Source organism: Anomaloglossus baeobatrachus, chromosome 6 (genome assembly GCF_048569485.1).
Source record: "Anomaloglossus baeobatrachus isolate aAnoBae1 chromosome 6, aAnoBae1.hap1, whole genome shotgun sequence".
Taxonomy (NCBI): Eukaryota; Metazoa; Chordata; class Amphibia; order Anura; family Aromobatidae; genus Anomaloglossus; species Anomaloglossus baeobatrachus.
The window spans coordinates 5,632,313-5,660,207 of NC_134358.1; the positions used below are offsets into that span (position 1 = coordinate 5,632,313).

Sequence of the window (27,895 nt, forward strand, 5' to 3'; positions counted from 1 at the left end):
GACTGATGCGCTGTTCAACGCTGTACAACGGATGACAAAGAACAGAATTCTTTGTCGGATTCCGTTGTGTGCGGGGGGCGGAGCCGAGCGGGGCCGTGGCACTGAGGACGTCAGTGCCGCAGGGACTGCAGGACAGGTGAGTGAGTGAGTGTGTGTGTGTGTGTGTGTGTGTGTGTGTGTGTGTGTGTGTGTGTGTGTGTGTGTGTGTGTGTGTGTGTGTGTGTGTGTGTGTGTGTGTGTGTGTGTGTATACACATGCTGAAATCGGGAGGGGGCGGAGCTGAGCGGGGGGCGGGGCCAGGCGCTGAGGATGTCAGTGGAAGTGCTGCGGTCTGCATGGCTGGGGACAGGTGAGTGTATGTGTGAGTGAGTGTGTGTATGTGCATGTATGTATGTATGTATGTGTGTGCACATGCAAAGTGCGGGAGGGGGCGGAGCCGAGCGGGGGGCGGGGCCAGACGAGGGTGTCAGTGGCAGTGCTGGTCTGCATGGCTGGGGACAGGTGTGTGTGTGTGTGTGTGTACACACATGTGCGGAGTGCGGGAGGGGGCGGGGCCGAGCGGGGAAGTGTCGGCCTCCCTGCACACGTAACCAGCCTAAATATCGGGTAACAGCAAAGCACCCGATGTTTACCTTGGTTACCCGATATTTACCTTGGTTACGGGCCGACGGATCGCGCTGCTCAAAAAACGTTACATGCTGCGTTCCCTCCGCCCGGCGGTCAGTCGTTCCACGACTGATCAGTCGGGCGGAGGGTGCAACGCAGCATCATCAGTCACAATCCGCTGCTCATACAAGTCTATGGGAGCAGCGGAATCCGCTAAACGGATTCCGTTGTTTACAAGAGCAGCGGATTGTGACTGATAGATTTTAGCGGAAATGTGAACTTAGCCTTAGTGGGAGCAGGAGAGGCCATGAGGTGGACGTGTGTGTCTGGAGACACTGGGTGAAATGTGGAGGAAAATATCTGAGGGGAAGGTGAGATGGGTGGGGAGGATGGAGGGAGAGATGGGTGGGGAGGATGGAGGGAGAGATGGATAGTTCATTACTGGCTTTAGGGATCAGCGGGTGCAGTAGAAAGTGAAGTAATATAGGGGAGAAAGTAAAGAAAAACACAAACATTGTTTACAGTGACTATGTATGCAGTTACCTTCCGGTCACTTCCGGCCCAATTCTGGCCTAATTCAATGCATCATACTTATATGGAGCAGACTTGTATTGGTGCAGACGAAAAGTCTTGTGCACACTTTTAATTGCCCCACTATATACACATACAAGTGCACTCAGCTGTGAAGGGGTGGGTTGCAAGACTAACCCCTTGATCACTCAAAAAAAAAAAAAAATGCAGCTTAACATAGGCAACATAAACAAAGGTCATAAAAGGGGGGTGCAAAACAGGGGGTGAAAGATCACACAGATGCTGGAGGATGTCAAGAGGATATTGAAGCAAAGAAAGAACAGGTCAGATATAGTGCAAAAGTAGAGTGCATGAATTGACATACCAGGTATTAGCACACACAGCAGAGCAATGTGGAGTGAAGATCAGTTCATGGGAAAGTATATATTACTATATATATATATATATTACTATATCACACTGAGGAGAAGGGCAGCCATATTACTATATATATTACTATATCACACTGAGGAGAAGGGCAGCCATATTACTATATATATATATTTGTCAGGGCCAGGTGGACGGGCAGACCCAGGAGGTGGATCTACTGGGCCGAACTCCTAGATGGTGGTAAGGGGTCCGGTAGCTGGAGCACTATAGGCAGCAGAACAGTCCGTGCATAGAAGTTTAACGGAGAAGTCCCTGGGACCACAGAGTCACTGTAGGTAGTCCGGGTGACGTAGCTCAGGTTCGGAAGCCGAGAAGATGTCAGGCGGGGTCCGGAACCTTCGGAGCGAGATGACGGGTCACCGCAGGGATCCGAGATGGTACGGACTGTCAGGATGGCAGATGGACAGCGTTCGGGGTTCGGGATTCGGCAGGACCGGATGGCGAGGCAGGCACGGCTCTACAAGAGAGATAGGTGAGTATATCATATAGACACCAGGAGACCTGACTCCTAGCTTGGGAAACACGAAGATCAGGCCCCACCCCCTTGGACATTAAACCCCTTTATACCCTGTACCTGTTTGCATCATTTCCTGTTAATGGACGCTGGCCCTTTAAGAAAAGGTCAATGACCGCGCGCGCGCCCTAATGCGCATGCGCGCGGCCCGAGTGCCAGAAGCCAGGGCAGGAAGCTGCGAGGAGGAAGCAGCAGGGCTGGGCTGGGGCTGAGAAGCCGACAGGCGCCGGGAGCGGGGACCAGGACGCCGGGGACGGGCTGGCAATGGATGCAGGAGAGCGGGGAGCGGCGGTGACCGGACCAAGGAACCGGGAAGCGAGGCAGGGGAGCCGGGGGACAGTGCAGGGGACCCGGGGAGCGTGACAGTACCCCCCCCCCCCACGCCCCCCTCCCCGCAACCGGGACAGGAAGGCACGGATCATTGGAGTACCCACATTCTCCCGGGGCTCCCAGGATCTATCCTCAGGACCATACCCTGCCCAGTCCACCAGGAAGAACTGTCGACCCCGGACGGTTTTCATGGCCACGATATCCCTTACCGCATAGATGTCGTCATCGGCAATAGGGGGAGGAGCCGAACTGGCAGCAGCGGAGAAGGGACCAAGGACAACCGGCTTGAGCAGGGAGACGTGGAAGGAATTGGGTATCCTCATCGTGGCCGGGAGCTGTAGCTTGTAGGAGACCTCATTGATCTTGTTGAGGACTTTAAACGGCCCGATGTAGCGAGGACCCAGCTTGTAGGATGGTATCTTCAATCGGACGTACTTGGAAGCAAGCCAGACTAGATCTCCAGGAGAGAAACACGGAGGGTCCAGACGTCTCTTGTCTGCGTGTCTCTTCATCCGTAGGGAAGCACGCCCAAGGGACGCCTTGACAGAGTCCCAAATGGTTGCAAAGTCACGGGCTACCATATCGGCAGCAGGGACATCCGAAGAAGGGGATACAGGCAATGGGACGGAGGGCTGAAGTCCGTAAACGACATGGAAGGGAGAGCTGGAGGACGACTCACTGATGTGGTGGTTATGGGAGAATTCAGCCCAAGGAAGAAGCGTGGACCAGTCGTCGTGATGGGCGTTGACATAGTGACGTAAGAAGGAGGTCAAGATTTGATTGACCCTCTCCACTTGGCCATTAGACTGAGGATGGTAAGCAGAAGAAAAGTCCAGAGTCACTCCCAGATGTTTGCAGAGCGCCCTCCAGAAGCGGGAGGGGAACTGAGTTCCTCTGTCGGATACGATGTGTGATGGAAAGCCATGCAGGCAGAAAATGTGATGTATGTAGGCGTCCGCGAGTTCCTGAGCAGAGGGCAGTCCAGTCATAGGGACGAAATGTGCCATTTTAGAGAAACGATCCACCACGACCCATATGACTGTGTGTCCGGAGGACAATGGCAAGTCCGTAATAAAGTCCATCGCTATGTGTTGCCACGGAACTGAGGGTATCGGCAGAGGCAGAAGACGGCCATATGGCAGGTGTTTGGGCGTCTTGTTCCTGGCACAAGAGGAGCAGGCAGAGACAAAAGCAGCGACGTCCGTGCGAAGAGATGGCCACCAGTAGTGACGTACAATCGTGCTCCATGTTCTCTTTTGACCAGCATGACCGGCTGTTTTCGAGGCATGGCCCCAGTGTAACACTTTTTGCCTGTCAGGCTCAGAGACATAGGTCTTCCCGGGCGGTATCTGGGCCAGGGTGACAGGGGCCACCGGAATGATTTTGCTAGGACAGATGATGGGTTGGGTAGTCTCCTCCTCCTGCTCCATGGGCATGAAAGACCTGGACAAGGCATCAGCGCGTACATTCTTGTCCGCAGGTCGGAAATGGAGCTGGAAATCAAACCTGGCAAAGAATAAGGACCACCTGGCTTGCCGTGGGTTCAGTCGCTGAGCGGACCGCAGGTATTCCAGGTTCTTGTGGTCCGTGTAAATAATCACGGGATACACTGCTCCTTCCAGAAGGTAGCGCCATTCCTCCAGAGCCAGTTTGACTGCCAAGAGCTCTCGGTCACCGATGGTGTAGTTGCGTTCAGGCGCAGAGAAGCTCTTGGAGAAGAAACCGCAAGTCACCATCTTCCCGGAGGTAGATTTCTGCATGAGCACTGCTCCGGCTCCCGAGGAGGAGGCATCCACCTCCAAGGTGAACTGGCGGTTTAACTCCGGACGGTGGCGTACAGGAGAGGAGGCAAATGCCCGCTTCAGAGAGCAAAACGCGGCGTCGGCCGCAGGTGACCAGTCCTTTGGATTAGCCTCCTTCTTGGTCAAAGCGGAGAGAGGAGCAGTCAGAGCAGAGAAGTGAGGGATAAACTGGCGGTAGTAGTTGGCAAATCCCAGGAAACGTTGGATTGCCTTCAGTCCAGAAGGAGGAGGCCAGTTGAGAATGGAGGAGACCTTCTTTGGATCCATCTGCAGTCCGGTATCAGAGATGATGTACCCCAGGAAGGGGAGAGAGGACTGCTCAAAGACACACTTCTCGTACTTGGCGTACAGACGATTCTCTCTCAGTCTTTGTAGAACCAGCTGTACGTTCTCTCTGTGGGTCTGGAGGTCCGGAGAGAAGACAAGGATGTCATCCAGATACACTACCACACAGACGTAGAGAAGGTCCCGGAAAACGTCGTTCACCAGTTCTTGGAAGACGGCTGGGGCGTTACACAGCCCGAAGGGCATCACGCAGTATTCATAGTGCCCATCGCGAGTATTGAACGCAGTCTTCCATTCATCCCCAGAGCGGATGCGTACCAGATTGTAAGCACCCCGAAGATCCAGCTTGGTGAACACACGAGCTCCCCTAAGCCGGTCAAACAATTCGGGGATGAGCGGCAGAGGGTACTTGTTTTTCACGGTGATCTGGTTCAATCCCCGGTAGTCTATACATGGGCGTAGGTCGCCCTCTTTCTTCTTCACGAAGAAGAAGCCTGCTCCAGCAGGAGAGGAGGATCTCCGAATGAATCCCCTTGCCAGGCTCTCTGTGATGTAAGTAGACATGGCCCTTGTTTCGGCTGGAGACAATGGATATATCCGTCCTCGAGGTGGTGTTGTTCCTGGGAGCAGGTCAATGGCACAATCGTAAGGACGATGTGGCGGAAGTACCTCAGACTCCTTTTTATCAAAGACGTCTGCGAAGGACCAATAGGCCGAGGGCAGTCCCGGTAGGTTCTCTGGAACCGGAGGCCGTCGGATGGGTTGTATGGACTTCAGACACTTCTCATGGCACGAAGAGCCCCATCGGGTGATTTCGCCAGTGCCCCAGCTGACTGATGGTTCGTGTGTCCGCAACCAGGGAAGTCCCAGCAGGATCTGATGGGACATGCGTGGAAGGACATAGAGAGCGATGTTCTCGGTGTGCAGGGCACCGATACGCAGTTCGACCGGCCTGGTGACCCAGGAGATGGTGTCAGAGAGGGGTCTCCCATCCACAGAGGCAATCACTAGGGGCTTGTCGAGTGGAGTAACAGGCACCTGGTACTTGTCCACCGTGGCCTGCTGGATGAAATTGCCTGCTGCCCCGGAATCGAGGTATGCTTCAGCCGTGAACCGCGTCTCTCCCGTTGTCACTTGCACAGTCCACGTAACCGGGTCTGAGAGAGTCCCAGCACCTAGGGTGGCCTCTCCTACCAACCCTAGGCTTTGAAGTTTCCCGGCCTCTCTGGACAGGAGCGTAGCAGGTGTGTGCCCTCTCCGCAGTAAAAGCAGAGACCCTTGGCGAGCCGCTCTGCTCGACGTTGTTCAGATTGCCGCACTCGGTCGATCTGCATGGGCTCGTGGACGGGGGCCCCAGCTGTCGATGACTGAAGTACGGAGGGCTTCTGCGGAGGAGAGGAATGCCGTACCGGACGTCTCTCACGGGACACTTCCTTGGCTCGCTCCTGAAAGCGAATGTCTACTCGTGTCGCTAGGGCAATCAGGGCATCCAGGGTGGTCGGTACGTCACGACCCGCCAGCTCATCTTTAATTCGCCCCGAGAGTCCTTCCCAGAAGGCGGCGGTTAGGGCCTCGTTGTTCCAGCCGAGTTCCGAAGCCAGGGTGCGAAACCGGACTGCGTACTGACCCACCGTCAGAGTCCCCTGACGCAACCGGAGAAGAGACGAAGCAGACGCGGAGGCGCGTCCGGGCTCATCAAAGGTGCCACGGAATGCCAGCAGGAACTCTTGGATGTTCGTGGTCACAGGATCCCCCTTCTCCCACAAGGGGTTCATCCACGCCAGTGCCTCACCCTCTAGATGGGACATGATGAAGGCGACCTTGGCTTGGTCGGAGGCAAACAAATGCGGCAGCTGCGTGAAATGGAGGGAGCATTGGTTTAAGAATCCCCTGCAGGTCTTGGGGTCTCCGGCGTACCGGGGTGGTGAGGCCAAACGAAGTCTGGAAGTATCAGAAGAAGTCGCCACGGGAGCTGGAGCCGTGGCTTGACTAGTGGAAGCCCGGGATCTTGAAGACGCAACTGCTGCTTGTAGCGTGTTCAGGCGGGCGTCCACAGAAGACATGAACTGCAGCATGCGGGTCTGAGTCTCACGCTGGCGTTGGAGTTCCTCCTGTACGGCTGCTAGTGCTGCAGCGGGATCCATGGCCTGATCTTACTGTCAGGGCCAGGTGGACGGGCAGACCCAGGAGGTGGATCTACTGGGCCGAACTCCTAGATGGTGGTAAGGGGTCCGGTAGCTGGAGCACTATAGGCAGCAGAACAGTCCGTGCATAGAAGTTTAACGGAGAAGTCCCTGGGACCACGGAGTCACTGTAGGTAGTCCGGGTGACGTAGCTCAGGTTCGGAAGCCGAGAAGATGTCAGGCGGGGTCCGGAACCTTCGGAGCGAGATGACGGGTCACCGCAGGGATCCGAGATGGTACGGACTGTCAGGATGGCAGATGGACAGCGTTCGGGGTTCGGGATTCGGCAGGACCGGATGGCGAGGCAGGCACGGCTCTACAAGAGAGATAGGTGAGTATATCATATAGACACCAGGAGACCTGACTCCTAGCTTGGGAAACACGAAGATCAGGCCCCGCCCCCTTGGACATTAAACCCCTTTATACCCTGTACCTGTTTGCATCATTTCCTGTTAATGGACGCTGGCCCTTTAAGAAAGGGTCAATGACCGCGCGCGCGCCCTAATGCGCATGCGCGCGGCCCGAGTGCCAGAAGCCAGGGCAGGAAGCTGCGAGGAGGAAGCAGCAGGGCTGGGCTGGGGCTGAGAAGCCGACGGGCGCCGGGAGCGGGGACCAGGACGCCGGGGACGGGCTGGCAATGGATGCAGGAGAGCGGGGAGCGGCGGTGACCGGACCAAGGAACCGGGAAGCGAGGCAGGGGAGCCGGGATGCGTGACAGGTGAGCCGGGGGACAGTGCAGGGGACCCAGGGAGCGTGACAATATTACTATAGCACACTGAGGAGAAGAGCGGCCATATTACTATATATATATTACTATATCACACTGAGGAGAAGAGCGGCCATATTACTATATATATATTACTATATCACACTGAGGAGAAGAGCGGCCATATTACTATATATATATTACTATATCACACTGAGGAGAAGAGCGGCCATATTACTATATATATATTACTATATCACACTGAGGAGAAGAGCGGCCATATTACTATATATATATTACTATATCACACTGAGGAGAAGAGCGGCCATATTACTATATATATATTACTATATCACACTGAGGAGAAGAGCGGCCATATTACTATATATATATTACTATATCACACTGAGGAGAAGAGCGGCCATATTACTATATATATATTACTATATCACACTGAGGAGAAGAGCGGCCATATTACTATATATATATTACTATATCACACTGAGGAGAATAGCGGCCATATTACTATATATATTACTATATCATACTGAGGAGAAGAGCGGCCATATTACTATATATATATTACTATATCACACTGAGGAGAAGAGCGGCCATATTACTATATATATATTACTATATCACACTGAGGAGAAGAGCGGCCATATTACTATATATATTACTATATCACACTGAGGAGAAGAGCGGCCATATTACTATATATATTACTATATCATACTGAGGAGAAGAGCAGCCATATTACTATATATATTACTATATCACACTGAGGAGAAGAGCGGACATATTACTATATATATATATTACTATATCACACTGAGGAGAAGAGCAGCCATATTACTATATATATTACTATATCACACTGAGGAGAAGAGCGGCCATATTACTATATATATATATTACTATATCACACTGAGGAGAAGAGCGGCCATATTACTATATATATATTACTATATCACACTGAGGAGAAGAGCGGCCATATTACTATATATATATTACTATATCACACTGAGGAGAAGAGCGGCCATATCACTATATATATATATTACTATATCACACTGAGGAGAAGAGCAGCCATATTACTATATATATATTACTATATCACACTGAGGAGAAGAGCGGCCATATTACTATATATATTACTATATCACACTGAGGAGAAGAGCGGCCATATTACTATATATATATATTACTATATCACACTGAGGAGAAGAGCCGCCATATTACTATATATATATTACTATATCACACTGAGGAGAAGAGCGGCCATATTACTATATATATATCACTATATCACACTGAGGAGAAGAGCAGCCATATTACTATATATATATTACTATATCACACTGAGGAAAAGAGCGGCCATATTACTATATATATATTACTATATCACACTGAGGAGAAGAGCGGCCATATTACTATATATATATATTACTATATCACACTGAGGAGAAGAGCGGCCATATTACTATATATATTACTATATCACACTGAGGAGAAGAGCCGCCATATTACTATATATATATTACTATATCACACTGAGGAGAAGAGCGGCCATATTACTATATATATATTACTATATCACACTGAGGAGAAGAGCGGCCATATTACTATATATATATTACTATATCACACTGAGGAGAAGAGCGGCCATATTACTATATATTTATTACTATATCACACTGAGGAGAAGAGCGGCCATATTACTATATATATTACTATATCATACTGAGGAGAAGAGCGGCCATATTACTATATATATATTACTATATCACACTGAGGAGAAGAGCGGCCATATTACTATATATATATTACTATATCACACTGAGGAGAAGGGCAGCCATATTACTATATATATATATTACTATATCACACTGAGGAGAAGAGCCGCCATATTACTATATATATTACTATATCACACTGAGGAGAAGAGCAGCCATATTACTATATATATATTACTATAGCACACTGAGGAGAAGAGCGGCCATATTACTATATATATATTACTATATCACACTGAGGAGAAGAGCGGCCATATTACTGTATATATATTACTATATCACACTGAGGAGAAGAGCGGCCGTATTACTATATATATATTACTATATCACACTGAGGAGAAGAGCGGCCATATTACTATATATATATTACTATATCACACTGAGGAGAAGAGCGGCCGTATTACTATATATATATTACTATATCACACTGAGGAGAAGAGCAGCCATCTATATATATAATTGCCTTATTCTGTCTGTCTGTCTGTCTGTCTGTCTGTCTGTCTATCTGTCTGTCTGTCTGTCATGCTCTGTCCTTACGGTGACACAAAGCTGATTGGCCGCTGGGCTCGCCATGGCCCCGCCCCCCCACACGGATTGGCCGCTCGCCCAGGCTGCGCCCCCACACGGATTGGCCAGCCGCTCGCCCAGGCTCCGCCCCCCCCACAGATTGGCCTCTCGCCCCGGCACCCTGCAGGCATTGGCAATTCGGCCACGCCACGCCCCGCCCCCCTCACGCAATGCACGTTAGCTCTGGCCCCACCCCCTCCCTCCTCCCGCGCATTTCTCGAACTGACACGGCTGTCACGGAGGTGAGTACGGTACTCCCTGCCCACCCCCCCCCCCCTCCCCCCCGCCCCCGCCCCCGCCCCCGCTCGCACAGGACTGGTGTGGATACGTTGCTAACCATGCTCGCATGGTTACAAGCGCTGTCACGGAGGTGAGTACTGTACTCCCTCCCCCCCCCCTCCCCCCCCGGCCCCCGCTCGCACGGCAGTGGTGGGAGTGGTGTGGATACGTTGGTATCAAGCCCATCAAGGTCCTGCTGCGCCAGAAGATCCACACGCACACACACAAACATACACACACATCAGATCACACTCACACTCACTCTCATACACACCTCACACACACACCTCACACACACCTCACATCGCATCCACATACTCACAACATCCTGGGATATCGCTTGCTTCTCGGCGGCGAAAATGTGCTGTTGTGATCTTCCAGGACCTGACGGAGGATCACATGGCCAGAAGCATGTGATATCCCCGGATGTTGTGAGTATGAGCGCGTAAGTGCGATATCGTCAGTGTCTGTGTGTGTGAGTGTATGCGATCGGGTGTGTGTGAGTGTATGCGATCGGGTGTGTGTGAGTGGATGCGATCGGGTGTGTGTGTGAGTGGATGCGATCGGGTGTGTGTGTGAGTGGATGCGATCGGGTGTGTGTGTGAGTTGATGCGATCGGGTGTGTGTGTGAGTGGATGCGATCGGGTGTGTGTGTGAGTGGATGCGATCGGGTGTGTGTGTGAGTGGATGCGATCGGGTGTGTGTGTGAGTGGATGCGATCGGGTGTGTGTGTGAGTGGATGCGATCGGGTGTGTGTGTGAGTGGATGCGATCGGGTGTGTGAGTGTCGGCAGAGGACCAGGCCGTGCTGGAGGAGGCTGGGAACAGAGAGGCTGATCATGGGGAAGAGGGGAATGCTGATGCTGAAGGAGGCTGGGATGGGAAGGCTGGGAGGAAGGAGGCTGGGATGGGAAGGCTGGGAGGAAGGAGGCTGGGACGAGAGAGGCTGATCCTCAGGAAGGCTGAGGAGGGGAGGCTGATGCTGAGGGAGGCTGGAAGGAGAGAGGCTGAGCAAACGTGCTCCATCCGCCATACTGCGCACTCCCCATCGTGCTGCATCCCCCATGCTGCGCACTCCCAAACGTGGTCCATCCGCCATGCTGCGCACTCCCAAACGTGGTCCATCCGCCATGCTGCGCACTCCCAAACGTGCTCCATCCGCCATGCTGCGCACTCCCAAACGTGCTCCATCCGCCATACTGCGCACTGGAGCACGTTTGGGAGTGCGCAGCATGGCGGATGGAGCACGTTTGAGAATGCGCAGCATGGCGGATGGAGCACGTTTGGGAGTGCGCAGCATGGCGGATGGAGCACGTTTGGGAGTGCGCAGCATGCCGGATGGTGCACGATCGGGAGTGCGCAGTATGGCGGATGGAGCACGTTTGGGAGTGCGCAGCATGGCGGATGGAGCACGTTTAGAAGTGCGCAGCATGGCGGATGGACCACGTTTGGGAGTGCGCAGCATGGCGGATGGAGCACGTTTAGGAGTGCGCAGCATGGCGGATGGAGCACGTTTGCAAGTGCGCAGCATGGCGGGTGGAGCACGATGGGAGGTGCACACCTCCCCCCAACACACACACACACGCGCACTGCACAACACACACACACTAGGAATCACAAACAACGCCCTACACAGACACCCACACAGACAACGCTGCACACACAAATATACGCACATACTGCACAACACACACATTGCTCAAAACATACCTCCCCCCAAAACACACCACACCCACACAAACCGCACAACACACACACACACACAACGCTACAGACACACAGCGCTCCACAAACAACGCAACACACGCAACACACATACAACACCGCTCTCACCCCCCGCGACACTCAGAACATGTACAGCGCCCTACACAAACACTTGGTAACTACACACAACAACATCTATATATATATATAACAAAAATCATTCATGAACTACACAATACGTAAATTCTAGAATACCCGATGCGTAGAATCGGGCCACCTTCTAGTATTACTATATATATATTACTATATCACACTGAGGAGAAGAGCGGCCATATTACTATATATATATTACTATATCACACTGAGGAGAAGAGCGGCCATATTACTATATATATTACTATATCACACTGAGGAGAAGAGCGGCTATATTACTATATATATATTACTATATCCCACTGAGGAGAAGAGCGGCCATATTACTATATATATATTACTATATCACACTGAGGAGAAGAGCGGCCATATTACTATATATATATTACTATATCACACTGAGGAGAAGAGCGGCCATATTACTATATATATTACTATATCACACTGAGGAAAAGAGCGGCCATATTACTATATATATATTACTATATCACACTGAGGAGAAGAGCGGCCATATTACTATATATATTACTATATCACACTGAGGAGAAGAGCGGCCATATTACTATATATATATTACTATATCACACTGAGAAGAAGAGCGGCCATATTACTATATATATTACTATATCACACTGAGGAGAAGAGCGGCCATATTACTATATATATTACTATATCACACTGAGGAAAAGAGCGGCCATATTACTATATATATATTACTATATAACACTGAGGAGAAGAGCGGCCATATTACTATATATATATTACTATATCACACTGAGGAGAAGAGCAGCCATATTACTATATATATTACTATATCACACTGAGGAGAAGAGCGGCCATATTACTATATATATTACTATATCACACTGAGGAGAAGAGCGGCCATATTACTATATATATTACTATATCACACTGAGGAGAAGAGCGGCCATATTACTATATATATTACTATATCACACTGAGGAGAAGAGCGGCCATATTACTATATATATTACTATATCACACTGAGGAGAAGAGCGGCCATATTACTATATATATATTACTATATCACACTGAGGAGAAGAGCGGCCATATTACTATATATATTACTATATCATACTGAGGAGAAGAGCAGCCATATTACTATATATATTACTATATCACACTGAGGAGAAGAGCGGCCATATTACTATATATATATTACTATATCACACTGAGGAGAAGAGCGGCCATATTACTATATATATATATTACTATATCACACTGAGGAGAAGAGCGGCCATATTACTATATATATATTACTATATCACACTGAGAAGAAGAGTGGCCATATTACTATATATATATTACTATATCACACTGAGGAGAAGAGCGGCCATATTACTATATATATTACTATATCACACTGAGAAGAAGAGCGGCCATATTACTATATATATTACTATATCACACTGAGGAGAAGAGCGGCCATATTACTATATATATTACTATATCACACTGAGGAGAAGAGCGGCCATATTACTATATATATATTACTATATCACACTGAGGAGAAGGGCGGCTATATTACTATATATATTACTATATCACACTGAGGAGAAGAGCGGCCATATTACTATATATATTACTATATCACACTGAGGAAAAGAGCGGCCATATTACTATATATAGATTACTATATCACACTGAGGAGAAGAGCGGCCATATTACTATATATATATTACTATATCACACTGAGAAGAAGAGTGGCCATATTACTATATATATATTACTATATCACACTGAGGAGAAGAGCGGCCATATTACTATATATATAAATTACTATATCACACTGAGGAGAAGAGCGGCCATATTACTATATATATATTACTATATCACACTGAGGAGACGAGCGGCCATATTACTATATATATTACTATATCACACTGAGGAAAAGAGCGGCCATATTACTATATATATATTACTATATCACACTGAGGAGAAGAGCGGCCATATTACTATATATATATTACTATATCACACTGAGGAGAAGAGCGGCCATATTACTATATATATTACTATATCACACTGAGGAGAAGAGCGGCCATATTACTATATATATTACTATATCACACTGAGGAGAAGAGCGGCCATATTACTATATATATATTACTATATCACACTGAGGAGAAGAGCAGCCATATTACTATATATATTACTATATCACACTGAGGAGAAGAGCGGCCATATTACTATATATATATTACTATATCACACTGAGGAGAAGAGCGGCCATATTACTATATATATTACTATATCACACTGAGGAGAAGAGCGGCTATATTACTATATATATATTACTATATCCCACTGAGGAGAAGAGCGGCCATATTACTATATATATATTACTATATCACACTGAGGAGAAGAGCGGCCATATTACTATATATATATTACTATATCACACTGAGGAGAAGAGTGGCCATATTACTATATATATATATATTACTATATCACACTGAGGAGAAGAGCGGCCATATTACTATATATATTACTATATCACACTGAGGAGAAGAGCGGCCATATTACTATATATATATTACTATATCACACTGAGGAAAAGAGCGGCCATATTATTATATATATATTACTATATCACACTGAGGAGAAGAGCGGCCATATTACTATATATATTACTATATCACACTGAGGAGAAGAGCGGCCATATTACTATATATTTTACTATATCACACTGAGGAAAAGAGCGGCCATATTACTATATATATATTACTATATCACACTGAGGAGAAGAGCGGCCATATTACTATATATATATTACTATATCACACTGAGGAGAAGAGCAGCCATATTACTATATATATATTACTATATCACACTGAGGAGAAGAGCGGCCATATTACTATATATATATTACTATATCACACTGAGGAGAAGAGCGGCCATATTACTATATATATATTACTATATCACACTGAGGAGAAGAGCGGCCATATTACTATATATATTACTATATCATACTGAGGAGAAGAGCAGCCATATTACTATATATATTACTATATCACACTGAGGAGAAGAGCGGCCATATTACTATATATATATTACTATATCACACTGAGGAGAAGAGCGGCCATATTACTATATATATTACTATATCACACTGAGGAGAAGAGCGGCCATATTACTATATATATATATTACTATATCACACTGAGAAGAAGAGTGGCCATATTACTATATATATATTACTATATCACACTGAGGAGAAGAGCGGCCATATTACTATATATATTACTATATCACACTGAGAAGAAGAGCGGCCATATTACTATATATATTACTATATCACACTGAGGAGAAGAGCGGCCATATTACTATATATATATTACTATATCACACTGAGGAGAAGAGCTGCCATATTACTATATATATTACTATATCACACTGAGGAGAAGAGCGGCCATATTACTATATATATTACTATATCACACTGAGGAAAAGAGCGGCCATATTACTATATATATATTACTATATCACACTGAGGAGAAGAGCGGCCATATTACTATATATATATTACTATATCACACTGAGAAGAAGAGTGGCCATATTACTATATATATATTACTATATCACACTGAGGAGACGAGCGGCCATATTACTATATATATATTACTATATCACACTGAGGAGAAGAGCGGCCATATTACTATATATATATTACTATATCACACTGAGGAGAAGAGCGGCCATATTACTATATATATATTACTATATCACACTGAGGAGAAGAGCGGCCATATTACTATATATATTACTATATCACACTGAGGAGAAGAGCGGCCATATTACTATATATATTACTATATCACACTGAGGAGAAGGGCGGCCATATTACTATATATATTACTATATCACACTGAGGAGAAGAGCGGCCATATTACTATATATATATTACTATATCACACTGAGGAGAAGGGCAGCCATATTACTATATATATATATTACTATATCACACTGAGGAGAAGAGCGGCCATATTACTATATATTACTATATCACACTGAGGAGAAGGGCAGCCATATTACTATATATATTACTATATCACACTGAGGAGAAGAGCGGCCATATTACTATATATATATTACTATATCACACTGAGGAGAAGGGCAGCCATATTACTATATATATATATTACTATATCTCACTGAGGAGAAGAGCGGCCATATTACTTTATATATATTACTATATCACACTGAGGAGAAGAGCGGCCATATTACTATATATATATTACTATATCACACTGAGGAGAAGAGCGGCCATATTACTATATATATATAACTATATCACACTGAGGAGAAGAGCGGCCATATTACTATATATATATTACTATATCACACTGAGGAGAAGAGCGGCCATATTACTATATATATTACTATATCACTCTGAGGAGAAGAGCAGCCATATTACTATATATATATATATATATATATTACTATATCACACTGAGGAGAAGAGCAGCCATATTACTATATATATATTACTATATCACACTGAGGAGAAGGGCGGCCATATTACTATATATATTACTATATTACACTGAGGAGAAGGGCAGCCATATTACTATATATATATTACTATATCACACTGAGGAGAAGGGCAGCCATATTACTATATATATATTACTATATCACACTGAGGAGAAGAGCGGCCATATTACTATATATATATTACTATATCACACTGAGGAGAAGGGCAGCCATATTACTATATATATATATTACTATATCACACTGAGGAGAAGAGCGGCCATATTACTATATATATATTACTATATCACACTGAGGAGAAGGGCAGCCATATTACTATATATATTACTATATCACACTGAGGAGAAGAGCGGCCATATTACTATATATATATTACTATATCACACTGAGGAGAAGGGCAGCCATATTACTATATATATATATTACTATATCACACTGAGGAGAAGAGCGGCCATATTACTTTATATATATTACTATATCACACTGAGGAGAAGAGCGGCCATATTACTATATATATATTACTATATCACACTGAGGAGAAGAGCGGCCATATTACTATATATATATAACTATATCACACTGAGGAGAAGAGCGGCCATATTACTATATATATATTACTATATCACACTGAGGAGAAGAGCGGCCATATTACTATATATATTACTATATCACTCTGAGGAGAAGAGCAGCCATATTACTATATATATATATATATTACTATATCACACTGAGGAGAAGAGCAGCCATATTACTATATATATATTACTATATCACACTGAGGAGAAGGGCGGCCATATTACTATATATATTACTATATTACACTGAGGAGAAGGGCAGCCATATTACTATATATATATTACTATATCACACTGAGGAGAAGGGCAGCCATATTACTATATATATATTACTATATCACACTGAGGAGAAGTGCGGCCATATTACTATATATATATTACTATATCACACTGAGGAGAAGAGCGGCCATATTACTATATATATATATATTACTATATCACACTGAGGAGAAGAGCAGCCATATTACTATATATATATTACTATATCACACTGAGGAGAAGGGCGGCCATATTACTAAATATATTACTATATTGCACTGAGGAGAAGGGCAGCCATATTACTATATATATATTACTATATCACACTGAGGAGAAGGGCAGCCATATTACTATATATATATTACTATATCACACTGAGGAGAAGGGCGGCCATATTACTATATATATATTACTATATCACACTGAGGAGAAGAGCGGCCATATTACTATATATATATTACTATATCACACTGAGGAGAAGGGCAGCCATATTACTATATATATATTACTATATCACACTGAGGAGAAGAGCGGCCATATTACTATATATATATATTACCATATCACACTGAGGAGAAGAGCGGCCATATTACTATATATATATTACTATATCACACTGAGGAGAAGAGCGGCCATATTACTATATATATTACTATATCACACTGAGGAGAAGAGCGGCCATATTACTATATATATATTACTATATCACACTGAGGAGAAGAGCGGCCATATTACTATATATATATTACTATATCACACTGAGGAGAAGAGCGGCCATATTACTATATATATATATTACCATATCACACTGAGGAGAAGAGCGGCCATATTACTATATATATATTACTATATCACACTGAGGAGAAGAGCGGCCATATTACTATATATATATAACTATATCACACTGAGGAGAAGAGCGGCCATATTACTATATATATTACTATATCACACTGAGGAGAAGAGCGGCCATATTACTATATATATATATTACTATATCACACTGAGGAGAAGAGCGGCCATATTACTATATATATATTACTATATCACACTGAGGAGAAGAGCGGCCATATTACTATATATATATTACTATATCACACTGAGGAGAAGAGCGGCCATATTACTATATATATTACTATATCACACTGAGGAGAAGAGCGGCCATATTACTATATATATATTACTATATCACACTGAGGAGAAGAGCGGCCATATTACTATATATATATATTACTATATCACACTGAGGAGAAGAGCGGCCATATTACTATATATATATTACTATATCACACTGAGGAGAAGGGCAGCCATATTACTATATATATATTACTATATCACACTGAGGAGAAGAGCGGCCATATTACTATATATATTACTATATCACACTGAGGAGAAGAGCGGCCATATTACTATATATATATTACTATATCACACTGAGGAGAAGAGCGGCCATATTACTATATATATATATATATTACTATATCACACTGAGGAGAAGAGCTGCCATATTACTATATATATATATTACTATATCACACTGAGGAGAAGAGCGGCCATATTACTATATATATATTACTATATCACACTGAGGAGAAGAGCGGCCATATTACTATATATATATTACTATATCACACTGAGGAGAAGAGCGGCCATATTACTATATATATTACTATATCACACTGAGGAGAAGAGCAGCCATATTACTATATATATATTACTATATCACACTGAGGAGAAGAGCGGCCATATTACTATATATATTACTATATCACACTGAGGAGAAGAGCGGCCATATTACTATATATATTACTATATCACACTGAGGAGAAGAGCGGCCATATTACTATATATATATTACTATATCACACTGAGGAGAAGAGCGGCCATATTACTATATATATATTACTATATCACACTGAGGAGAAGGGCAGCCATATTACTATATATATATTACTATATCACACTGAGGAGAAGAGCGGCCATATTACTATATATATTACTATATCACACTGAGGAGAAGAGCGGCCATATTACTATATATATATATTACTATATCACACTGAGGAGAAGAGCGGCCATATTACTATATATATTACTATATCACACTGAGGAGAAGAGCGGCCATATTACTATATATATATTACTATATCACACTGAGGAGAAGAGCGGCCATATTACTATATATATTACTATATCACACTGAGGAGAAGAGCGGCCATATTACTATATATATATTACTATATCACACTGAGGAGAAGAGCGGCCATATTACTATATATATTACTATATCACACTGAGGAGAAGAGCAGCCATATTACTATATATATATTACTATATCACACTGAGGAGAAGAGCGGCCATATTACTATATATATTACTATATCACACTGAGGAGAAGAGCGGCCATATTACTATATATATTACTATATCACACTGAGGAGAAGAGCGGCCATATTACTATATATATATTACTATATCACACTGAGGAGAAGAGCGGCCATATTACTATATATATATTACTATATCACACTGAGGAGAAGGGCAGCCATATTACTATATATATATTACTATATCACACTGAGGAGAAGAGCGGCCATATTACTATATATATTACTATATCACACTGAGGAGAAGAGCGGCCATATTACTATATATATATATTACTATATCACACTGAGGAGAAGAGCGGCCATATTACTATATATATTACTATATCACACTGAGGAGAAGAGCGGCCATATTACTATATATATATTACTATATCACACTGAGGAGAAGAGCGGCCATATTACTATATATATTACTATATCACACTGAGGAGAAGAGCGGCCATATTACTATATATATTACTATATCACACTGAGGAGAAGAGCGGCCATATTACTATATATATATATTACTATATCACACTGAGGAGAAGAGCGGCCATATTACTATATATATATTACTATATCACACTGAGGAGAAGGGCAGCCATATTACTATATATATATTACTATATCACACTGAGGAGAAGAGCGGCCATATTACTATATATATTACTATATCACACTGAGGAGAAGAGCGGCCATATTACTATATATATATATTACTATATCACACTGAGGAGAAGAGCGGCCATATTACTATATATATTACTATATCACACTGAGGAGAAGAGCGGCCATATTACTATATATATATTACTATATCACACTGAGGAGAAGGGCAGCCATATTACTATATATATTACTATATCACACTGAGGAGAAGGGCAGCCATATTACTATATATATTACTATATCACACTGAGGAGAAGGGCAGCCATATTACTATATATATTACTATATCACACTGAGGAGAAGGGCAGCCATATTATAGGGGATAGTGGACAAAATGTGGCAAGTTTAAAAGTAAATAGGAAGACCAGTGATCAGGAAATAGACATAACCCTAAAATAAAAGGGGGCTTCATTTTAGGAAATAGATTTATTTTCTTGGTAAAACCCTTTTAAGAAGAAATGATATTTGTATTAATAGAAATTTATAGTTGGGATCCAAATCCCATCTCCTGACAGGGACGACAGATACCAATATCATATCTGCTGTTATTCCACCGAACGCCAACAAGATCTAACAATCTGATTGTCCTTCCATTATAGCGTCACACTGAAGGATATAAAGGCGCTGCTGCCCCAAATCAACTACCGCGTGCCGAGTATGAGGTTTCTACGCGATAAGTTACAGGTGAGAACCTATTACTCAACAGAAGTGGTACTGTGCAGTGTATATACACAGAATAATACAGATACTGAGGATTACACCCAGTATACAGGACAGGAGAAGTGGTACTGTGCAGTGTATATACACAGAATAATACAGATACTGAGGATTACACCCAGTATACAGGACAGGAGAAGTGGTACTGTGCAGTGTATATACACAGAATAATACAGGTACTGAGGATTACACCCAGTATACAGGACAGGAGAAGTGGTACTGTGCAGTGTATATACACAGAATAATACAGATACTGAGGATTACACCCAGTATACAGGACAGGAGAAGTGGTACTGTGCAGTGTATATACACAGAATAATACAGATACTGAGGATTACACCCAGTATACAGGACAGGAGAAGTGGCACTGTGCAGTGTATATACACAGAATAATACAGATACTGAGGATTACACCCAGTATACAGGACAGGAGAAGTGGCACTGTGCAGTGTATATATACAGAATAATACAGATACTGAGGATTACAACCAGTATACAGGACAGGAGAGGTGGTACTGTGCAGTGTATATATACAGGACAGGAGAGGTGGTACTGTGCAGTGTATATATACAGGACAGGAGAAGTGGTACTGTGCAGTGTATATACACAGAATAATACAGATACTGAGGATTACACCCAGTATACAGGACAAGAGAAGTGGTACTGTGCAGTGTATATATACAGAATAATACAGATACTGAGGATAACACCCAGTATACAGGACAGGAGAAGTGGTACTGTGCAGTGTATATATACAGAATAATACAGATACTGAGGATTACACCCAGTATACAGGACAGGAGAAGTGGTACTGTGCAGTGTATATATACAGAATAATACAGATACTGAGGATTACACCCAGTATACAGGACAGGAGAGGTGGTACTGTGCAGTGTATATATACAGGACAGGAGAGGTGGTACTGTACATTATCTGTTGATATTTTTTCCCTGGCAATGTCATATAATTGTGGTCCATCATTATAACAGGTCTATTTTTCAGTTGTGATAGAGGTCATGATCTGTGCTTGCTTTCCATGAATAGACTCTCGGTGGTTCCTCTCCATGTGGCGGCGGCCGGTGCTGATCTTTATTTTTGGGTCGCTGGTTCCTTACTGATATTATTATTACACGTTTTCGTCTTTTAGAGTAAATAGGAATATTTCCATTCACTGTCAGCAAGTGGAGTTCTTGATAATGGTGAATAGTTGAGACCAATGTTGCTGGTGTTGTCAGCTTGCTGACGGTGAATGTGTCGTGCCTTGTGGGCAGCTAGTTTGTGTCGGCTGCTTCCGTCCCTGTAATGGTCCTCCTGTTTCGGTGGTCCTCACATCCCGGTGGTCTTCCTGTTCCTGTGGTCCTCACGTCCAAGTGGTCCTCCCCTCTCGGTGGTTCTCACCTCCCGGTGGCCTTTCTGTCTCGGTGGTCTTCACGTCTCAGTGGTCCTCCCATACCTGTGGTCCTCCCTTCCTGTTAGTCCTCCCACCTCGGTGGTCTTCATGTCTCGATGGTCCTCACGTCCCAGTGATCTTCCTGTCTCGGTGGTCCACACGTCCCGGTGATCTTCCTGTCCCGGTGGTCTTCCTGTCCCGGTGGTCCTCCCACCCCGGTGGTCTTCCTGTCTTGGTGGTCCTCACGTCCCGGTGGTCTTCCTGTCCCGATGGTCCTCCCACCCCAGTGGTCTTACTGTCTCGGTGGTCCTCACGTCCCAGTGATCTTCCTGTCCTGGAGATCTTCCTGTCCCGGTGGTTTTCCTGTCCCGCTGGTCCTCTCGCCCCGATGGTCTTCCTATCTCAGTGGTCCTCACGTCCTGGTGGTCTTCCTGTCCCGGTTGTCTTCCTGTCCCCGAGGTCCTCCCATCCTAGTGGTCCTCCTGTCTCGGTGGTCCTCCCGCCTCGGTGGTCTTGCTGTCCCCGTGGTCCTCCCGCCCCGGTGGTCTGTCTCAGTGGTCTTCCTTTCTTGGTGGTCCTCACGTCCCGGTGGTCTTCCTGTCCCGGTGGTCTTCTCGTCCCTGTGGTCCTCCCGTCCCAGTGGTCCTCCTCTCTCGGTGGTCGTCACGTCCCGGTGATTCTTTTGCCCCAGTGGTCTTCCTATCTTGGTGGTCCTCATGTCCCAGTGGTCGTCACGTCTCGGTGGTCTTCCTTTCCCAGTGGTCCTCCTCTCTCGGTGGTCCTCACATCCCATTGGTCTTCCTCTCTCGGTGGTCCTCCTGTCCCGGTGGTCCTCCCGCCTCAGTGGTCTTTCTGTCTCGGTGGTCCTCACGTCCCGGTGATCTTCCTGTCCCGGTTGTCTTCCTGTCCCCGAGGTCCTCCCGTCCTAGTGGTCCTCCTGTCTCGGTGGTCCTCACGTCCCGGTGGTCTTCCTGTCTCGGTGGTCCTCACGTCCCGGTGGTCCTCACGTCACTGTGGTCTTTTTGTCCCGGTGGTCCTCCTGTCTCGGTGGTCTTCCTTTCCCCGTGGTCCTCCTGTCTCGGTGGTCCTCCTGTCTCGGTGGTCCTAACGTCACGGTGGTCCTCACGTCACGGTGGTCCTCACGTCACGGTGGTCTTCCTGTCTCGGTGGTCCTCCTGTCTCGGTGGTCCTCACGTCCCGGTGGTCCTCACGTCCCGGTGGTCTTCCTTTCCCCGTGGTCCTCCTGTCTCGGTGGTCCTCCTGTCTCGGTGGTCCTCACGTCTTGGTGGTCCTCACTTCACGGTGGTCTTCCTGTCCTTGTGGTCCTCCTGTCTCGGTGGTCCTCACGTTCTGTCTACATGGCTGATTGCAGACAATGTGTATAATTACGTGTATTATTAACCCCTCGTGTCTCTCTCCTTCTTCCCCAGGAGATCGAGGCCCGGAGCGAGCTCAGCTTCACGCACTTTATCCTTTTCTACAAGAATCTGATGTTCGATGCTCAGAAGTCAGTAAGTGTCTGCTGGATTAGGATGCTGCGGAGCTTGCACTCGTCCGCTGCCCGGATCACCAGGCTGAATGCTAATTCACTGACAATCAGTGATTGTGCCTCTGCCAGCGCCAGGCAGTGCTTACTGGTGCGTGGGAGCGAGAACTGGCACCGGCACACAGATGGCTGATACCAGAGAATTCCCACAGTCTGATACACCGGCGTCCATTACTGACATTGGGATCAGGACTTAGTAATAAAAAATAATTCCGCAGAGACGGAGCAGACCATATAGACGATACAAAATAACAGGTCACCGGGTACAGGAGTGAGGGTCCGGCCCGCAGGCTACAATCTAGGGGGACACAGGGGGTGACAAGTGATCATCATGTATGGTCCAGCCATCATTATTATATAGAGATTCTCATATAATGCTGCAGGATCAGTCATCAGCCAGGATCAGTCATCAGCCAGGACCCAAGTGCAGTTACCAGGTACAGCAGTGAGGGTCCGGCCCGCAGGCTACAATCTAGGGGGACACAGGCGGGGACAAGTGATCATCATGTACGCTCCGGCCATCATTATTATTTATAGAGATTCTCATATAATGGTGCAGGATCCGTCATCAGCCAGGACCCAAGTGCAGTTACCAGGTACAGTGAGGGTCCGGCCCACAGGCTACAATCTAGGGGGACACAGGCGGTGACAAGTGATCATCATGTATGGTCCAGCCATCATTATTATATAGAGATTCTCATATAATGGTGCAGGATCCGTCATCAGCCAGGACCCAAGTGCAGTTACCAGGTACAGCAGTGAGGGTCCGGCCCGCAGGCTACAATCTAGGGGGACACAGGCGGTGACAAGTGATCATCATGCATGGTCCTGTCATCATTATTATATATAGAGATTCTCATATAATGGTGCAGGATCCGTCATCAGCCAGGACCCAAGTGCAGTTACCAGGTACAGCAGTGAGGGTCCGGCCCGCAGGCTACAATCTAGGGGGACACAGGCGGTGACAAGTGATCATCATGCATGGTCCTGTCATCATTATTATATATAGAGATTCTCATATAATGGTGCAGGATCCGTCATCAACCAGGATCCGTCATCAGCCAGGACCTAAGTGCAGTTACCAGGTACTACTGAGCGCATGAAGTATGAGGAGACGGTTGACGAGATTCTGATTAATATTTAGAAGGAGGGAACAGGGGAGGGAGATTAGTGAATTGAGGTGATCAGTCTACAGATTGCAGAGGAGAAGGTTTGGTTAGAGAGAGACCGATCAGTAGAGAGTTGCAGTACTGCAGACGGGAATGAATAAGAGCGACAGGCATGGGGAGGAGTAAGAGGAGGAGATCTAGGACCGACCCTGAGGAACCCTGCCAGTAAGAGCAGTGGTCCTAGGACTGACCCTGAGGAACCCCGCCAGTAAGAGCAGTGGTCCTAGGACTGACCCTGAGGAACCCCGCCAGTAAGAGGAGGGGGCCTAGGACTGACCCTGAGGAACCCTGCCAGTAAGAGCAGTGGTCCTAGGACTGACCCTGAGGAACCCTGACAGTAAGAGGAGTGGTCCTAGGACTGACCCTGAGGAACCCCACCAGTAAGAGGAGTGGTCCTAGGACTGACCCTGAGGAACCCCGCCAGTAAGAGGAGGGGGCCTAGGACTGACCCTGAGGAACCCTGACAGTAAGAGGAGTGGTCCTAGGACTGACCCTGAGGAACCCTGACAGTAAGAGCAGTGGTCCTAGGACTGACCCTGAGGAACCCCGCCAGTAAGAGGAGGGGGCCTAGGACTGAACCCTGAGGAACCCCACCAGTAAGAGGAGGGGGCCTTGGACTGAACCCTGAGGAACCCCACCAGTAAGAGGAGGGGGCCTAAGACTGAGCCCTGAGGAACCCCGACAATAAGAGGAGGCAGCCTAGGACTGAACCCTGAGGAACCCCACCAGTAAGAGGAGGGGGCCTAAGACTGAGCCCTGAGGAACCCCGACAATAAGAGGAGGCGGCCTAGGACTGAACCCTGAGGTGGTGGCCATTATACTGTTTGGAGAACTGTGGGGAGGTCACAAATGGGAATCAAAGTGTGTGATGGGCGGGGTTTGTGTAGTGGGAGAAGTCTGTGATGAGAGGGGTCTTTCTGTATCGCCCACCTGCAGCGGTCGCCCCAGGGACACCACTCCACCTTCGAGGACTCCGCAGGGTCTTCACTTTGGTATCTCTGGCCACAGGTATATCAGGTTTATATACATGGCAGTCGTGACGCCACTCATGGTTTTGCGGTCAGGGGTATGGGTGACCGCCACTGCAGGTTTAACGAGCGTCTGGGGCTGATTGAGTCTGCAGCCGGGTGGGTGGTGTGGCCTCCTGTGAGTGAGGCGGGCCCCAGGGCTCGGGTGTGTAGAACAACAGGTCCCAGAATAACTCAGTCTCAGTCCGGAAAGTCTTTCAACTTGTTTACTCACTGTCAGATGTTTTTGTGAGGTAACCCGGGCGATGCTAAGATAAACCAGGAGGAACCAGGAACTCCTTCAGGCCGATCTGAGGGTAACCATTAACTCGCCTTCCTAGCACTTCTTTTTTCGGATAACCCCTGACTTGAAGTACGGTGGGGTTCATCCAGGGAAGTCGCTATTGCTTTTTCTCCCCTTTTTGGCCCGTTTCCTGGCAGCTTAGCTTGGACCAAGGTAGATGGCTCCAGGCTTGATCCTCCTTATGGGCCCCCTCGTTGCTGCTGAGGCTTGGACTCTAGTTGGTTGGTGTGGGACTTGTGGTCCCCCCCACTAGCAGGTTTAGCAGATCAATAAATGGACGTCTACTCTAGGGACTTGTTCCCCGTGGATGCCTAGTCACCAGGAGTCTCCGTACACGACCAGCTGACTTCCTCAGCGTCTTTCTGACCGACTTGCTGTTAACCGGTTCTCCCCCGCCAACGGCTACTACACGTGCAGGGTCTAACTAGCGTGTCAGCGCGCGTCTTCCCTTCTCCTTTTCTGTGCCTTCTGTTCTCAGACTGACTAGCTCCTCCTACTTTCCTTACAGCCACTGCCACCTTAGCTTCCAGCCCCTCCCCTCCACCCCTAGATGAGATGTGGAGGAACGCCCCCTCTTGGATCTGCCCAAGGGTCCCCTCTAAGGTGTGGGAGACCTGGTTGCTATGTGTCTGTGTGTACACACCCTATTCCTGGAATTACCTGGAAGCACTGCCCCAGCATGGGTGCAGTACTCAGTGGTGCCTGACCAGGTCAGGGGCGCCACATTTGCAGTAAGAGAAGTCTGTGTGATGGGTGGGCTGTAGGTAATGAGAGAAATCTGTCTGGTACTTGGGAATATGATTTTGAGGGTCCTCTCTGGCAGGTGGGGTGTGGGTGATGGGAAAAGGTTAGATGTTGAGCGGAGTGTGTGATTGGAGAAGATTATATAGTGGGAGGAGTTAGAGTGGTGGGAGAAATCCCTGTGGAATCTGGGAGGAGTCTGTGTTATGGGAGGAGTGTGGGAGGAGTCTGTATTTTGGGAGGAGTGGAGGTAGTGGGAGGAGTTTAGGTGGTGGGAGGAGCCTGTGTGATGGGAGGAGTCTAGGTGGTGGGAGGAGCCTGTGTGATTGGTGGATCTGTGTGATGGTAACATGAATGATTATATCTCTATTTCTTTCCTCTGCAGATCATTGAGCAGCTGGAGTTATCGTTCCCTCTGCGGTGAGTCAGATCTGCGCCGGCGGTGCATAATTACACATGACGCCGTCACTTCTGTACAGGACAGAGGCGGCAAGAGCCTGCTACACAATAATGTAAATGAGCGCGGCACAGACCCCCGGGAGCTGGGGGCATCCTGCAGAGCTGCACTCGGGGTTGGAATTGAACTGATTCCTGAGCAGAGACGTAAAAATGAAGTCAGGTGATAGGAAGCATCAAGACGATGCATCTAAGCAGGGTCCCCAGCCTGTGGCTCCAGAGCCCCTCGTGTGTGGCTCACGGCGGTCCGCTCAGGTGAGAGCCAAGCTCTGTTGCTTGTTATGGGGGC

At 46.5% G+C, this 27,895-nt stretch overlaps 1 protein-coding gene across 1 annotated transcript in view; it reads left to right on the plus strand.

Moving 5' to 3' along the window:
* LOC142243773 (1-phosphatidylinositol 4,5-bisphosphate phosphodiesterase gamma-1-like) overlaps positions 1 to 27,895 on the plus strand; it is a 150,996-nt gene that overhangs the window by 103,543 nt on the left and 19,558 nt on the right. Inside the window, exons 5-7 of the mRNA XM_075315972.1 lie at positions 20,876 to 20,960; positions 23,814 to 23,894; positions 27,536 to 27,570. Of these exons, the coding sequence (XP_075172087.1) occupies positions 20,876 to 20,960; positions 23,814 to 23,894; positions 27,536 to 27,570 (201 nt within the window). The remainder of the gene's footprint in view (positions 1 to 20,875; positions 20,961 to 23,813; positions 23,895 to 27,535; positions 27,571 to 27,895) is intronic.